The sequence below is a fragment of the Rhagoletis pomonella genome, unplaced genomic scaffold, assembly GCF_013731165.1.
Source record: "Rhagoletis pomonella isolate Grant_MI unplaced genomic scaffold, Rhpom_1.0 Rhpom_scaffold_00007, whole genome shotgun sequence".
In the NCBI taxonomy this organism is placed as follows: Eukaryota; Metazoa; Arthropoda; class Insecta; order Diptera; family Tephritidae; genus Rhagoletis; species Rhagoletis pomonella.
Window position 1 is genome coordinate 26,000,214 of NW_023458561.1, and position 17,511 is coordinate 26,017,724.

Genomic DNA, 17,511 nt, shown 5'->3' on the forward strand with positions numbered 1-17,511 from the left:
TATGTATTACTAATAACAATAATTGTAATTTGTTTTATATTATGTGCTTTTTATAAGCGTTAAAGACAAAACAATTGCTATAACTGGTGTTTGGTTTCAAATTCGGACAAACCCGACAACTTAGTCAGATTTTCTTTTTGATTGGACTAACGATTAATGATTCAAATTAACGAATAATATTAAAATTAATTAATCGTAATCGAAACCAGCGATTAACGATTAAAAAAAGTTAATCATTATTGGTACAGTTGATCACGATTAATTAATTTTAATCGTCAATCGCGATTAACATTTTACTTGTTAACTTTCAATCGTTAATCAGATTAACATTTTGACAACATGTAAGTAATATAAATTTTAAATAAGAACCAAATCAAGCAAGAAATACGGGTCTCCTGCGCCACCTATCGGAGAAATTTCTTGTGAAGTTATTTGTTTTCATGTAAGTAATACACATTCAGGAGTAAAGTCCTCTTTCGACGTACGAAAACCACACTTTATAAGCCACGTATCATGTCCGTGTTGATATATGGCGCAGAAGCATGGACGATGGTAACAACCGATGAGCGACTACTTTAGTGTTCGAGAGAAAGATCTTGCGAAATGTTTGCGGGTCTTTACGCGTTGGCGACAGCGAGTCAAATTTCGATGAGAGCCACCGACAATGCTTATCGAAATATTTCCTTTTCTTCGAAATGCGACCAAATGCGCTTCGCTTTGGCATCTGAAAGCGAAAGTCTTTTGTTAAAAAATAAGCGCCAATAAGTTTCAACTCGAAGATTTACTTTTTTATACAAATTGCACTTAACGATGTAAAACATTCCATATTCAATGAAATAACATTTATTTTTAGCGCGAATTCCGATCAGCTCTTTATTTATGCTTTTCCAACGAAAAACGAGACGCCTTATATGATGAAATTACATTTCCATTTTCATTGGAGTGTTGCCACAGAAAACTTCAGTTCACTTTAGTGAGCGAACTAATGAACTAGTTCAACCAAAAGAGCCCAAGCATAGTAAGCAAGTGTGCTTAAGTCTAACGAAGTCTTTATTATGCATTTACTAAAATATTAATATCGCACTAGCTCAGCGTCTTATCACCAGCACTTATTTTTTCCCCATTTTATGGCGCCAAAGCATTTCCTCTCTGTACATAAATTTCCTCCTTTGCGCCTTTTATTTACCTACTGTCCTTTAGAAGGGTGCACTTAATACGAACAAATTACTATGAGTCGTTACTAGTTTAGTGCTTGAGATAGTGTATAAAGTATTAAGGAGAGTTCGAGTTTAAAGAAAATACATTAAACAAAATTTTATTACATTTTACAAGTGCTTATCGAGTGCTTTAAAAAGATAGCAATTATTTCCTATTTACTTGCACTTTTTTTATAAATATAATAATTTCGTTGATTTCTTAAACACATTGTTTATATATTTTTATCTTCCTGCTGTTGCTGTGAAATAATTAAATTTTGTTCCCGCTATTTTCGTTTACATCTACATTCGTTTTTTTTTTTTTATACCACCACTACCCTGCGAAATGAGTTCTACCATAGACGAAAAGTTCAACAATTTAAAAGCTTTTAAATCGCATTTAATTGCTTCTGATTATATTGCTGATTCGTAACATTTTCAGCGTTAGCTATCATAAAAAGCAACAAGTAAGCATTTTTATACAAAAAGTTGAGGTTGGAGGATTTCGTGCTATCACCTTCAATATGTAGTTTTTATTCTGGCTACAGTCAAAATGAAGGAAATCGCATCAACAATGTTTGTCTGTGAAAAAGATAAGGAAGTGTACGAGTATGCGCCGAAATTAATACATACATACATACATACATAAATTTGTAAAATAAATTGTATATATATATATTGCAGAGGAATTGAAAACATACATATGTATGTATGTAGAAAAATGAAAAACAAAACAAAACAAAACAGATTGTTGATAGTAAACTAAACTTTGAAATAAAAAGCAGCAAAGTAATGATAATGCCAGCCATTAGCCAAAAAACTTTGGGCAGAGCAATGTTAAAATGAGTATGCCGTGCGGCTTAGATTTAGACTTAAAAAACGGAAAGGAAGCAAGTAGCGAGTAAAGTAAGCCAGAAGTAAAAGTAAAAAATTATATGGTCGACAAAAATCAACAAATTTAGGGAAATAGCATCATTTCTGCTTAAACATGGCTTAAAGAAAGGCAATGTATACAAATTTTGTGTATTATGTTTGTACGAGTATATTATGTTGCACTGCCGTTGGATACGATTATCAAAAAGTTGTGTGTATGCTAATAACAAATAGAAAGATGAAAAAATAAGAAACAAAAGCTGTGTAAAAATCCTTCTGTAGTAAATACTTATGAACTTTAACTTATTTTTTTAAATTTTTTGTTTCTTTTATGAAATATTCTGCCAAAAAGATTTAAACATTACTACGCCCTTTTGGGGTTAAAAAGAAGGTGTTTTAATAACGAATTTCTTCTTCTTTCTTCTGCTTCTTACTTTACAGAATTCTAAGAAAAAAACGGCATTTACAGCTTTTGTCGTGTTTTCATTTTCGCGAAATTTTCGCTGTTTTTCAGTACTCTCCTCACTCTTTCAGAATTTTTAGACAACTTTTCGGGGCTTTCGCATTTCAATTTTTTCGGGTAATTTAAGGATATTTTCTATACTTTTCAAGATTTTTTTTTTTAATCTTTCCGGAGCATTTAGAGCTTTTTTTGATTTCTTCTCTTGACGATGTCCGGATTTTTCTTTGACACTTTAGAATACTTCGTGTTTTCCTTCGAGGAATTTCCACTAAGTTTAAAGAGGGTTTTGGAGGTTTTCGGAATCTTTATTTCTTATTTCTCAGTATGAGTTAATAGTTTACTAAAAAAGTTGTTCTTATGTAATTTAAAGAATTTTATACGTCACAACTTAGTTAAAGGACTTAAGGAGTAGGTTGTTTTTCTAATTTCGATTGCTTTAAAAGACTAAAGTTGTATAAACGTGTGCGAAAGTTGGGTTCGGCGTTACAAAAACAGCCAAAGTCGAGTTAATTAAAGTATTAAATAGCGCTAAAACTAGTAGTCAAGTACATACCATAATTTTTTCATACATACAGTGGTGGTCAAAATGGATGAATGGTGTCTCGTTTTTAATATTATAAACTTTTTTCTAGATAACATTTTTTTGTTTTTATAAAAACATGTTTCATTCTTTAGCAGAAACCGTATAAATCACACTTACAAACTTTATACAGAATTAAGAAAAATTCCACGAATTTTTATCTAAACTCCGACATTTTTAACCAGAACTTTTATAAATGTTTTGGGTATGCAATTAACATGCTTTTAAAATTTTAGTCAAATGAATGCAAGTTTTAAATGGCTACAAAATCGCACTGATTTTTTATTATTTTTATTTTTTTTTTGATGGCGTTTTGCAATTTTTCCATATAAACATGAATTTCTTGTGGAAGACTGTTGACAATACCGTTTGCGAAAAAAATAAATAAAAATCAACGCCAGTTTTCCTAAATCTCGCTATTTGTATGAAAAAACCGCAAAAGCCGCCAACAAAAAAAAAAATTAAAAAACCGATGCCGATTCTTTAGCCGCTCAAAGCCTGCACTTATTTTACAAAAGTTGTATAAGCCTGTTAAGTGCATACCCAAAAAATTTATAAAAATTCTGGTTAAAGAGCTCCCAATTTAGTTAAAAATTTATGGATTTTTGCAAAATTCTGCATTAAGTTGGGAAGTGTCATTTATATGGGTTTTGTTATTGTTGTATTTTTATAAAAAAAAATATCAGCAAAAATTTTAGCTTGAAAAAAAGTTTAAATATTAAAAACGAAACACCATACACTTACTTTTGACCGCCACTGTATATCCATCTAACTGAAATCACCTTTACTAGCAAAATCAATTATCTCAATTTCTACTCGACTCAACTGTGGGTGGAGGGATGTAACTGAAAACTTTTTCTTCGTTTGAGGACCTACCCGGTCTAATATGTATTTATGTATGTGAAGATTTAGTAATACACTTTTAAATACAATTTTAAACACAAACAAATGTAGAAAACTTATTCAGCCCCAAATAAGGCCATTAAGCTTGGCAGTTAAACTCTCAACTGCTCGCAGCGCTTTGTCAACAAATGCAGGTCAACATTTAAGAACTGCCACCAGCCATATCTTGGCAAGCTTTAAATTGTATACTGTAACAAAACAAAACAAACAAAATAAAAAAATTAATGAAAAAGCTAGGATAAGAAACTTTTTAAAAGTAAAACTTTCAACAAACTAAAATATGTAGGTTGAAATTTCATTAGTAAGTTAAAATTTCTTAAAGCTTTAAAGTCGACAAGGGATTTCTCTGACATACTGCCGTACAAACCAACTTCCCCTTCCTTGCTTATTTCACTTTGACATGCCTTCCCGGCCAGCACTCACCTCTCCATTGTACAGATCCGATGCGTAAAGATGATCGAATGGCAATGCCGCCAGCAAATCCACCACAAACCAGCCGCGCAAATAGTTAATGGCAATCAGCTTTGAATCGGAGACCACTTCACCTTTGCTCGAGACGAATGTTGTACGAAAATTCAATAAAATGTCTGCAAAGAAAAAAAAGCAGAAAATATATAAATATTGACACGTAATAAAATATTCACAAGCCCTTAAGAACTTGTGGTCGTATGTATGTAAGTAAAAGGTGAAATAAATGGGCATGGAAATTCAATAAAAATAAATTCTATGAAGTAGTCTGCACCGTTGACTAAATAAACGTAATAAAAGTCTGCAAAACGCGGTGGAAAGCTAAATTAAAACGTGAAAAATAGATGCAAGCAGACTACTTAGTCGTAAACTGAATATTTGCGCAAACGAGCGAGTGACCCTTTTCACTTGAAGCATTTGATTAGATACCTTTCCAAAGAAAATTGAATGCGAATTTGCCATTGCGTATGAGTAATTTAAATATTTAAATGCACTCGCAAGCGCTCTAAATCCACTTAATTAAATTAAAATTAAATTAAAATCAATGCAAAAATAAATGAAATAGGTCTCTAAAATCAAATGAAATTACGAATGCATAATTTTCTTTTTAAAATAATAAGATCTAAAAGTTAAAGAAAAGTTAAATTAATTAAAAAAAATAAATTAAATTTCCAAAAATTAAATGACACTAAAAATTTTTTTCTTTAAAATACTAAAAATTATAAAAAGGTGCTTTAAAAAAATAATGTAAGTTTCTAAAATTAAATGAAATTAAAATAATAGAGAAAAAAGCTAATTTTAACAAAAAAAAAAGAATACATAACATAAGTTTAAAAAAATTACTTAAATGAAATTAAAACCCCATATTTTTTTTTATAACACTAAAACCCAAAACCTAAAAAAACTTAAAAAAATTGAGTTTCTAAGAATTAAATGAGATTAAAAAATATTTTTCTTAAAAAATCTAAAAATTAAATTAAAAAAATGTATTTAAAAAATAAAAAAATTACTAAAGTTGCCTAAATTTAAATGCAATAAAAAATACTTTTCCTTTAAGAGCAATAAAATTTAAATATAAAGAAAATATATTTAACAAAGAAACTTACAAAAGAAATAAATATAAAAAGACTTTTCTTTTTAAACAGTAAAATCGAATAGCCTTATTCATAAAAAATAAAGGAGCTTTACAAAAGTTTATAAATTGAAAAATTTATGAAAATTTCAATTCATAAAGCTTTTTAAACCTGCTTTATTTTTTATGAATAAGGCCATAAAAATGATATTAGATATTAAATTTTAAATTTAAAAAATGGAAAATTTATGAAAACGGCAATTTGTAATGCATTTTAAACCTGCTTTATTTTTTATGAATAAGGCCATACAAATTTAATTAAAAAAATATTAAATTTTAATTCAAAAAAATTAAAATTCTCTTACCTGCTATAAAAAGCGCTTCGACAATGACATCCGATACCATTGTTTGCCGATCCGCTTTGGCAAATGCCGCATTGTATGGCACCAAAACTGCCACATAGAACGTGGACACCAATATAATCCAATCCCAGAAGCCTTTAAAAACGCCATAGTGCGGCAGAATGAAACGTGATTTTTTTATTGATTGTGTTTTATACTCGGGAAAAGGCGCCTCTGTTGAATGTAGTAAATTCTGCAATGAAAAAGGTTAATAAAAGAGCAGTAGTTAGCAAGATCTGTACAAAAAAAAAAATGCATGAAAAAGTAATAGCATGAAAACGAATATTATTTAAAAAAGTGCCCACCAGAAGTAAGGCAGCCAAAACGAAAAGAGAATTTTTCCCTAAAGCCACCTACTGCACTCCATTGTACAATATTTATTTGCATTGCACATGGAAAAAAGGAATTACATTTCGCATAATCCGGTTACGCTACTTATTTTAACTTACTTACACATGGACATATGTATTTATGAGTGTATCCGGTGTATACTTTTGTTTTGTATTCATATTTACATGAATTGACAATTACACACACGTTTTCATTAGTCTAGAGTGGATATGAGTAGGGAGTGGATTTAATTGCAGGTAGGACTCGTATGTAGATAATTCGATTTGGCTTACACGCAGTCGCAGTTGTACGGAATTAGTTTTGTTTTGTAAGCTTGCAAATTTAATTAAATATGAAAACCATATTGCTGTACATAGAGTGACTTAAACAAGTAACCACGGGTTTTTTTTTTTTTTAATTCATAATGTTTTTCCGAGTAAAATTTTTTTGTGGTTTTTCTATAAAAATATTGTCCAAGCTTTAAACAAAATTTAAGAAAATTCAACCAATTTTTACCAAAATGTCAACTTTTAAATCTGAATCTAATGAAGTGCGTGTTCCAAATGGCTTAAAAATCCCCTTGATTATCGAGAATTTGTTTTGGAACTTATTGAAGGGAAATTGAGAAGTCTTTGGAGGCCAAAGATGTGGCGCTGGGATGTTTAAAAGGATAGCAAACATTAACAAATCCAAAAACATTACATTCGCTCCAGGACAAGATTCTTATCTACGAAGGCACCTCCGCGGACTGGAGTGATCTTCTCTCTGCTATCGTCCATTGTAGTAGGCGAACTACTCTGTCTTCCTAGTGAAAAGCGCTTCGACGTTCAGGGCAATGCGGTTGAAATTTTTGTATTAATCAGAGGCAGGTTCGAAGCACTACCTCCAACTTCTACGGAATGCTCTGAGCATAGTCGCCAATTGGTACAGTACCAAGTGGGTTAAACGTATAGTTATTTTCTCCAGAAAAAGGAAAAGAGACCAATTTCTTGAACCATTCCTTTAAGGAAGAAATATACATTTCTCCAAAGCGGTCAAATATCTAGCAGTTATCCTTGATTACAAACTATCGTGGAATCCGCACCTAGACAAAATTATCCAAAAGGCCAGAGCCTCTATGTGGACCCCTCAGGAAACTTATGGAACAGAACTGCGGCACCATACCTAGCAAGGTGGATGTATGATATAATCTCCAAACCCTTTCTTACATATGCTACACCCGTCCGGTGGAAGAAGGCTGGTCAAGCTCAGTAAGCTACAATGACTAGGCTGTGTGGGCATCACAACCCCAACCACGACTACCGAGATACTTCTTGACCTGACTTCCATACACATTGTAATCAAGAAAGAGGACACGAAGTTGGACTGTAGAACAAGAAGGTGGACTACGCATTAGCTTAGTGGACCTGTGCCTTCCGAGATGTAAGTTCACGCAAAACTTCAAGGTCTTTTGCTCCGAGAGGAATAACTGGTACTACGATTGACCCAATCCCAGGGAGGACAGCTACATCTGGCATATTGACGGTTCCGAGACTCAGCACGGCGTCGGAGCAGGAGTTTACGGCTTACCACCCAGGCAGCCCATTTTAACCAGCATAGAGCACTGAACTATATCTAAGGCCGTGGAAAGTGGGACTACCAGCAAACACATCTACATACACTCGGAGAGATCCTTGCTTTTAAAGCAGACGTGGTCGTCTTAAAGCTGGTGTGGAACTAACTTCTTTCAGCTTTTTATACTTATTGGGGATTCAGTGGAGTTATGGGCAATGAAATGGCAGATATTCATAGGCCCAAGATCCTTTACGGGTCACCAATGGAGCTTCATTAGGCGAAAGTAATATATCTGTATGAAGAACGAAGCGGAACATTATACACAACACAAATACGGAAGGTAGCAGGCAGGCTAAGTCTTTGATTGCGGATATATAAACGAGAATAACCGAAGAAGTTCTTCGCCTCAGTAGGCATGAACTATTAATTGTTACAGTATAGGCTATGCAATGAAGCACAATAAACAGCAGTGCACATTATGTGCCACTTTAAAGCTCTGACTAGGATCAGACTTCGATCCTTAGGATCAAAGAAGACCTATAGTTGAATAGAGGTTTCGGTCGCGGTAACTGGATGACGTGCTCCCTCCTTCAAATTTAATCTATTCTAATTTAATTATAGCTATAATCATTTTAAACTTCATTTGAAAGGAAATAGTGTGAAATAATGAAACTTAATATACTAAGAGGGTAAGTACCTTATGTATAACTAAACCAATAATCATGTAATGTACAATTGTATATATATATTTGTATCATTTATTCTTACATTTCCTAATTTCAATTTCGTCTTAACCTTCTCCGGCTTATAGTGGCCAGATAGTTGATAGAGCACAGCACGACTACGTCGTCGTCCCATATTACAGCCAGCAGGTACATCTAGATTATTGCCCTCCATGCCATCGCCATCCGCGTCCGTTGTCGGTGGGCCACCCAGCCCGGGTAGGCCGCCCAAGCCGAGCATGCCAGCATTGGAACCGGCGCGAAAACGCGCACCCAGCAAAGCAGCTGTAAGGGCAAAAACTTTGCAGCGTAAACAAAAAAATTGCGAACGGAAAGAAAAGCGACAAGAGGGTATAAATTGAGTAGGGTTAAAAAAAAATTTTTGGCATTATCATATGCAATGCAAAAATCAGAGAGAAGTAATAAATAAAATAAAATTAGAGAAAACATTAAGAGGTGCACAAAGTGAGCAAGGAAAAGGTGCAGACATGTGTGGAGAGTTGGAGAGTTACGTATATGGAGAAAAGTCGAGCGAAAAAGCAAGCGAAAGAGAGAAAAAAGAAAAGAAGTATAAACAAAAGAAGGATTATTAATGGTATTATTTATGATTTTTATTTTTTTTTATTTTGGGTATGTACATACATACATTTACACATACACAAAATTAAGTGCATATGCACGTGTCAACATTTATAAAAAACAGTTATCAAATGGTATTTAACTCGGAGTTTTATTTAACCGTGTGTGGGTGTGTGGGGAAAACTTTCTTAGGTATATATGTCTATTGAAACTTTTTTTCAAACTTTTATTTACATTTAAGTGCAAGTGTTTGCATAAAACATAAACTAAAAATAATAAAAATGTAACTAAATACTAAGTACTTGCAATTGTTCGAAGCAACTTATTCATGCCATAGTGCGTTCATTAGTGGCTAAAAACTTCGTTAAAAAACAAAGGTCTTAGCCACACGCACATCAGCATACATACTTTTATATGTTGTCTAACAAATAGCCAGCAAAGCTCTACTCTAACAAATTTGTATTTTTATTTTTAAGTTTTGAGCGCCATTGGCGTTAGATTGTTCAAGCGCTTAACACAGCAGTTGGAAAAAAATTTTCATTTTCATGAGCGCAGTAAAACTTTTCTCATTTTATAAGCAAATATTAAAACGAAATGTGCAACGTGTTCGCTCAAAACGACTCCACGCGTCCTTCTTGCTTTGTTTTTGCTCTGGCAAGGCTAGTGCTCAACGATTTTCAGAACACTTATTTTATTATGTACGTATTTATTAGGGTGGTTCTTCAAAATAAATATAAACATCTATATTTTTTATGAGGCACCCTTTTATTTTGTTCTACGTGCAAAGTAAAAACAACCACGAAAATTTTAAAAATTTTAAAATAATTTTAGGGGTCGCCAGGTATATCAGGGTTTGAAAAAATTTATATTGTTAACTTAGCATATTATTGAAATATATTAATTATAAATTCATAGTCATCGCCAATGGATTCATCATGCAGTATTGAGCTCTCCAAAGACTGCCATTTTGGCTAAGTTTTTTCGGAATAAATGCAGCATTTTTCAAATATTTTCTAAGTTCTATAACGCAGATAATCTTCTATGCCAGAGATGGGCAAAGTAGCTCCCAGGAGCCTTTTGCACTTAGGAGCCGGCTTGGCACATTTAGGTGGTAGATGAGGGGTAACATCAAGAGCCAGCATGAAGGGGGAAGAAGAGCGTAATCAAATTTCTTGTACTCCGACTCTCATTACTAATATATATGGTGCTTTTAATGTATTTTGTACACCCCTTTTAGCTCTTGCTTAGCACTTGCTGGCTCTTTGACGGCTTTAGGAGCCAAGAATCTGCCCATCCCTGTTCTATACTGTAATAAATACTGTACTATACTAATAACTTATGTACTATATATTTTTGTTTGTCTGTTTGAACTCAATGTGGTGTGGTTAAGTTCAAAATTTGTCGAATTTTTGCAATTTGAATAAATCTAACATTTTTCAAACCCCTAAAAAATATTTAAAATTTGAAAAGTTTTGTGTATATCTCTGATAGTACTTAGAACAACATTTAGATGTTGATATTTTAATTTTACAAATATCCCTGCTGCAACCTAGTATTAAAAAAAAAGTCTGGTAACGTATGAGCAATAAACTAAAAAGATAATTTTTATTAAAAAAAGTTCTAAGGATAAAAATACGTTACTTTTGTGTGAATATTTTTTCTCTCAACCTCAAAATGACCCTTGAACTTTAACTGGTCCTGGACTCCCGTTGAAGTGTTGAAAAAAAACTTCCGAGAAAAAGTACTCAAACAAAAGTGGCGTATTCTTATCCACAGAATCCGAATCTGTAATAAAAACATACATGTGTTTAATAAAAAAACAATGGACTTCCGGCCGGTTTAACCCACTACCGGCCCAAACCGGAAAAGAGTTTCCGACAAAAGGTATGTATTTTTATGCACAGAATCCGAATCTGTGGTAAAAATGTGTATATCCCATTAAAGATAGATCATGCTCGACTTCGTAATTCATATTTTTTCGTTTTCCGATAAAAATATTTTTACTCATTTAAGAAGTCCAGGACTAGTCGAAGTGCGAAGATCATTTACAGGTTGACAAAGGCATTTCCGAAAAAAACTTCAAACAAAAGTTATGTTTTTTTTCCTTGGAATCCGAATCTGCAGTAAAAATATATACATATCTAATTTGAAAAAACGTACTTCCGTTCAGTTTCACCCATTTCCGGTAGAAACCAGAAGTCGTTAATACCACTAAAAAATAAAGTATCCCCGATTTAGTAGGTAAATTTTTTTCGGGTTTCAATAAAAAAAGGTGTTTCTCCATTTTAGAGGGGGCGGACGGGTAGTCTTCGACACCCTGTATACATATCTCATTCAAGATGTTTCGACTTTGAAAATTAATCTTTAAAAAAACAAGTAAGGTAAAAAGTATTTTTTAAGACAAGCTTTTAAAAGTGGTAAGCAAAAAAGAAAAATCGACCCTCATACCACCAAACGGCTGAATTTTTTGTTGGGGTACTTCTTTCCATTTAAGTAAGCGAATATTATTCCGAAATAAAAGTCCTTTCCGGTACTTGATTAAAATTTTTTATTGAAATATTTTTAAATATGTGGCTTTCCTCGTTTAGACATTTCAGTTATAAAGATATTAAAGTCCTATTTAATTTGGTACCAAACTTGTTTAATTTGGATAAGCGGTTTGTTTATTATCCGGAAAGGACTTTTACTTCAGAATAATATTCGCAACAACCCTGCTCCAGATTGTCTAAACCATTTCAATAATGTGAACTGTGATAATTCTCGTATTTAAAATTTCGATATCTCCGCAAAGTCTGCAGCTGGGACAGTAATGCAATGTAAAAGCATGTATGCCGATAAATCGTTCCCTTGTACAACCAGAAGAGGGCCACAGCGGCTTCACAGCAATATAATTTCTCCAGCATTTGTTTTCTGCTTGTAAAAGGGGCCAGTTGTATATTTACCTACCATTTCCTTCCCAGGAAGGCTGGGAGCAGTCGAAACATTCCTCGCTAATTCGAAAGCTTCGTGCTTTAGAGATCTACGGCATTTATTGAGCGAATTTGTTTTGTCAATGCACGATTTTAGAGCTCTCAGGGATGCTTGTCTGTGCCGAAAATGTCCTTCTTCTTCTAACTGCGAGGAGAAGATTGATTGAAGTGTTTTAATGGTATGCAGTAGCCAGTACTTGCAAGTATCGGTATAGGTCCCTAAAATTTTCGAATGGCCGTACCTTGAGACAACCTTGCCTCTCTGAGTCTGAGGGCTGCAATAATGTCTATCTCACGAGTAATTGCGTCAAGTGGAAGCAGATGTGGAATCACATTCGGAGCTTCTGTAGGGGAGGAGCATAGAGCTCCGCTTATGCATCACTTCTTTGTACAAATTGGAATCGTTTAAGCGTTGTTCACTTTCTAATGTAAAGCCACCAGACTTGAGCTCCGTAGAGCAAAATCGGACGAATAATCGCTATTTGGATCACGCAAAATATCCAGTAGCCTATTTGACACGCACGTTCCATTTTGCAGTCATTCCAGGGCAGGGCTTGTTCGAGAGTTACTCCAAGATACTTGGCAGTAGATTTAAATTTAAGTTTTGAACTATCATCGTCACTATCCATCGAGGTGGAGAGATACCATCTTCCTGCGGAGTGCTTCGCCTGATAGACCTGCGAATCGTTTGCCGTCCCAGCTCAAAGCTTACCACCCAGAAACACCACCAGTGTTTTATCCACCCTCAGGTCCTTCAGAGGCGAGGTAATCGTATAGGGAAGACAATTTTTGAAAGTCCCTACTATGTCCAGAAATGCCACTAATGCAAATTCATTTATTTCCAGTGACGAGCAACGAAAGCAAGGGTGCCCACGAGCACAATTGGGGGACCCGTGATTGCGTAATGCTTTTGTCTTGTACTTACTTACTTTTGCGTCTCTTATCTCCCCAAGAAACAATAGCTATAAAATTTGATTGTAACCCAATGAAAAGACTAACACCAGAACAAAACAGTGTAATGAATAAAAAAGGGTTGAAACAAAAACGCCGAAACCTATCATGCACAAATATTTGTGTACGGTAAATGCAGCTGTATACCAAATATTTAACAGCAATAAATTAAATTATTTAGATTGCGTGAAAATCTCACCATGAACGCTGTCCATGATGTACTACTACTATATAAGCACTTTAAATGTATCTAATGAAAACAGAGAATTACCAAAAAGGGTAAACTTAAAGGCCACCGCAGCAAAATGGCAAGGAATACACAAATTAAAGTTTTTCTAAGTCTTCAAAAGTCCTCTGTGCTACAGAAAATTATTTCGTTTTTTTCTCAAACAATTTTGGCGCTCTAAGTTGTTGATGGACAAAGCAGCGAATGAAGGATGAGGCATTATAAAATTAAGATTTTCCATTTACTTCGCTGCAGGGCAAACATACGAGCATACTAATTTGCATAAATAGTACTTTTCAGAAAAGGATGGGTACGTGTTGCCCTCAATGCAGTCGTGTGTATGAACGTATCTGCCTTAGGACACGGCTTTGAACCTGTAATTTGCTGTTGCTGAAATATATACATAAATCAAATCTCAAGAAAGAAGAGTAAAGTATGCATTGATTTGGGAATGTAAGAAAGTTCAACATTTTTGGCAACAAAGAAAAACATTAAAAAGAGCACAAGTGCTTTTAATACCTAAAGCAAAAATGGCATTAACTTTCGCTAAAGTGAAGTAAAAGTAAATGGGAATGTTGCACAAGCAAAGGAATGGAAAGCTTTGAAAAGAGTTTTTTTTTTTTTTTGTAAATAATATGCTGATAATTATTTTGCAAAAATATAAATATACATATGTATGTACTTATGTAGGTATGTATACGAATAAATTTAAATATAAGCCAAGGCATTTCAAACAGGTAGTAGCAGTATTAGAGCAAAAACAACATTTGCGTGTATTTTGTTGTTGCTTCTGGTATCGAAAGTGTCAAAAACTGTTCTGATTTTTTTTCATCTAAATCAAAGCGTACAATTGGAAAAAATGAAAATTGTTCAAACTTTCTTTCTTAGTAAATTTGTTGCTTCACGAAGCACTGATCCATCCTTTTCAAGGCTCAGTAATCAGCGGCTGTGCTGTTGAGTTGGGCGAGCGTTCCAAAAGTTGCTATTCAATCGTTTGTTTTGTATAGAAAAATGTAAAAAAATTCTGTAGAATTAAGGCCGATTAAATTTTTTGTGCATAAGGACGATTAGGTATTGAAAATGTCCTTTTAACATTTTTCATTGATTATCCTTGAAATTTTCCAATAATTATTTTCGAAAAAAAAATATATGTTAAGGACTAATATGACCTCGAGCACATCCTCGAATTTCGAAAGGACATTTTCAATACCTATTCGTCCTTGTGAACCAAAAAATCTGAATGATTTTTAATTCTACAGAATTTTCGCGTTCATTTGGTGTCCATATTGTTGTTCTACATTGGAATGAATTTCTTAAATAATTTTAGAAGTGAATCATGTCATTAAACTACTAAGTCCTTAAAAAAAATCATTGCGTCAGAGAGAGAAATTAAAAACGCCATTTTACTATATTTGGCCAACAGTTACTTCATGTGGAGATTACTAGAACATGGGCTTTTGATATTCTGCAACAATATTGTGGGTAGTTTTCATGTTCGATTAAAAATTAGTCTACACTACCGTGTAATTCAACTTGAATTGACTTTTGACCTATTTTAAACAGGCAGCAACCCTCCTGCATCTAGTTTAGAAATTACGCTTCTTCAAAAACATTTCGATTGGTACCCATATTGTAATAACTCAATTAACTTATAAAATAATTTGAACCTAACTTTTCAAATAGGTGGCAACCCTCTTAAAAAATATTTCTAAACTACATACAAACTTATTAAACCGCTTTTGTTCAGTTCAGTTTGTTAAAGTGCTTCTTTTCTTGACGCTCTTGACTTTTTGTTAACTTCCATTATGGCTAAAAATTATCCTCTAAAAATTTGGTGCAAAAATAGTAAAATCTGGAAGTGTCGCGTGAACGATCTGTGCCTCACACTCAAGTGCTTAAAATTACTCTTCATTTTCAAGGTCGCTGAATACGTTGCATGAGACCATTTTTCCCGACCGATCCGACCCTTACATTTTGAGATGTTTCGGAAACATTTCTTAATAAATTCTTATATTCTGTACATATCGTGTAACTGCTTAAGATATTATCATCGCAATTGTACAAATACATCCAAATAACAAATTTTACAAATCTTCACTAATGTACCAAGCGTCAAGAGGAAGCGAAAGAAACAGTAATACATCCCACTATGGTCTGGCGAATATCATTTCTGGTCGAAAGCCGAGAAGTAACCAAATTGATTTGAAACTTAATATTTGGCGGTTTTTGAGGTCGCTGATTTCGAATCGGATATAAGATTTTTAGAATTTAAAATATTAGAGCCAATATGGCGACTAAATTTTATAATTTTATCCTTTTCACCACTAACTCATATAAATGGGGAGTTTTCGAGAATGCTGATTTCGAATCTGATAGCAAATTTTTTATATTCAAAATGGCGGATTCAATATGGCTACCAAATTTTATAATTTTCTTTTTCACCAAAAACTTATATAGAAGGGGTGTTTTCGAGTTCGGTGATTTCAAATCAGATGTCAGATATTTGTTTTATGCTCAGCTTTCGTAGGTGCCATGACAACTAAATCCGGAAAAAAATCTGCAATATTCGCGATTAATTAAATGCAAATGTTCGATTACCCTCTACGGTCTCCTAGAGCATTAAGTAGGCAAGAAAAGCGCAAATAAATTTAATTTAATACTTAATATATGTATGCATGTATGTATGTACGAGTACAAACATACTTAACTATATGTATGTATGTCAAGAAATTAATTTTCGCCCCTAGCAATACAGATAAGTAGATATATACAAAATGTACGAAGAATGGTATATGCACTCGTACGTCGGCATATTTAAATGGGCTTTTCATAAGTACTTCTGCATAATTAATAAACCCAATAAAGAAACATAAGTGTTCTTCTACTTCATTGCCGACTTGTATCGAAATTAATTACAAATGACATCCGCCTTTGTATGGCTGCAAGCGGCACGTGAATTGTCAATTTCCGCGAAAGCAAGTGTTGTTGTGTGTGTGAGAAGCAATTTGTATTCGCGCAATTAAAACGCACATTTATAAGATAATCTTACAAGTTGTAAAATATGTACAACATTTTTCTTGATTTCATTACAGGCCTTTTCGATGTAAGTTCAGTAGGAAGAAGGTTATATGTATGTATATACAGTGGCTCAAACAAATGGCCACGTGTTGGTTTTCCTTAAATATTCGTACTATTTTTCGAGCTAATCTTTTTTTGTTATTTTTTCTATAAAAACATCGTCAAAGCTTTAGCCAACCGTATAAACCACAGTTTCTAACTTCATACAAAGTTTTGGAACATTCAAAAAATTTTCTTCAAAATTTTTACTTTTTATTCTTAATCTTTAGAAAATTTTTGGGTATGCAGTTTTTTAGTGTAACTTTCAAATGGCTAAAAATTGCGTTCATTTTTGAGAATTTTTTTTGATGACGGATTTTTTTACTTTTTTCCATATATATAAGCATGATAAAAACATAGCAAGGTAGAACCGTTCTCTCAATTTGTCGGCCATGATTTTTTTTTTGAACTTTGCCAACATTTTAAAATCATATAAAAGTGAAAATAAAAAATTGAAATTGTTCGAAGTTGTTGTTGCTTGAGATTGAAAATGAAAATGTGTGTGTGAGTTTGTGAGTAAATTTAAAAATTAAATTGTTTGGAAAGGTCAAGAATTTTAAAAGCGACTCTCAGCGGTTCTACCTTACTATATTTTTATCATGTATGAATGAAATATGAAGTATGAATTTCTTATGAAATAAAACGCGGGAGACCATTAGAAACAAAATTTCAAAGTATCAATGCCAGTTTTTGTAAATTTTACTTGTTATATTTAAAAAAAAAAAAAAACGAAAAAGTAGCCACCGAAAAAAAGTTCTCAAAAAGCAACGCGATTTTTTAGCCGTTTGTAACTTGCACTTCATTAGACTAAAATTGCAAAATACCAAAAATGTTCTAAAGATTCACATTAATAAGTTGAAATTTTGATGAAATTTTGTTGAATTTTCCTCAATTTTGTCTAAAGTGCGAAACTGCGATTTATATGTTTTTGGGTAAAGCTTGAACGGTATTTTTATAGAAAAATAATGATAGCTCGAAAAATAATACCAACACTTAAAAAAACCAACACGTAGTAATTTTTTTGAGTCACTGTATATATATAATTTGTACGAAAATGCTCAATTGTTAATTAATTTCCTCTGCTCAAGCACTTTACAGTGTATTCCG

The 17,511-nt window shown here is 33.2% G+C and overlaps 1 protein-coding gene across 1 annotated transcript in view; it reads right to left on the reverse strand.

Moving 5' to 3' along the window:
- Nucleotides 1–17,511, reverse strand: part of LOC118743755 (potassium voltage-gated channel subfamily H member 8) — an 85,035-nt gene that overhangs the window by 56,042 nt on the left and 11,482 nt on the right. The window contains exons 3-5 of the mRNA XM_036476518.1: nucleotides 8,609–8,862; nucleotides 5,921–6,149; nucleotides 4,439–4,602 (exon numbers count right to left, since the gene is read on the reverse strand). Coding sequence (XP_036332411.1) covers nucleotides 4,439–4,602; nucleotides 5,921–6,149; nucleotides 8,609–8,862 — 647 coding nt within the window. The remainder of the gene's footprint in view (nucleotides 1–4,438; nucleotides 4,603–5,920; nucleotides 6,150–8,608; nucleotides 8,863–17,511) is intronic.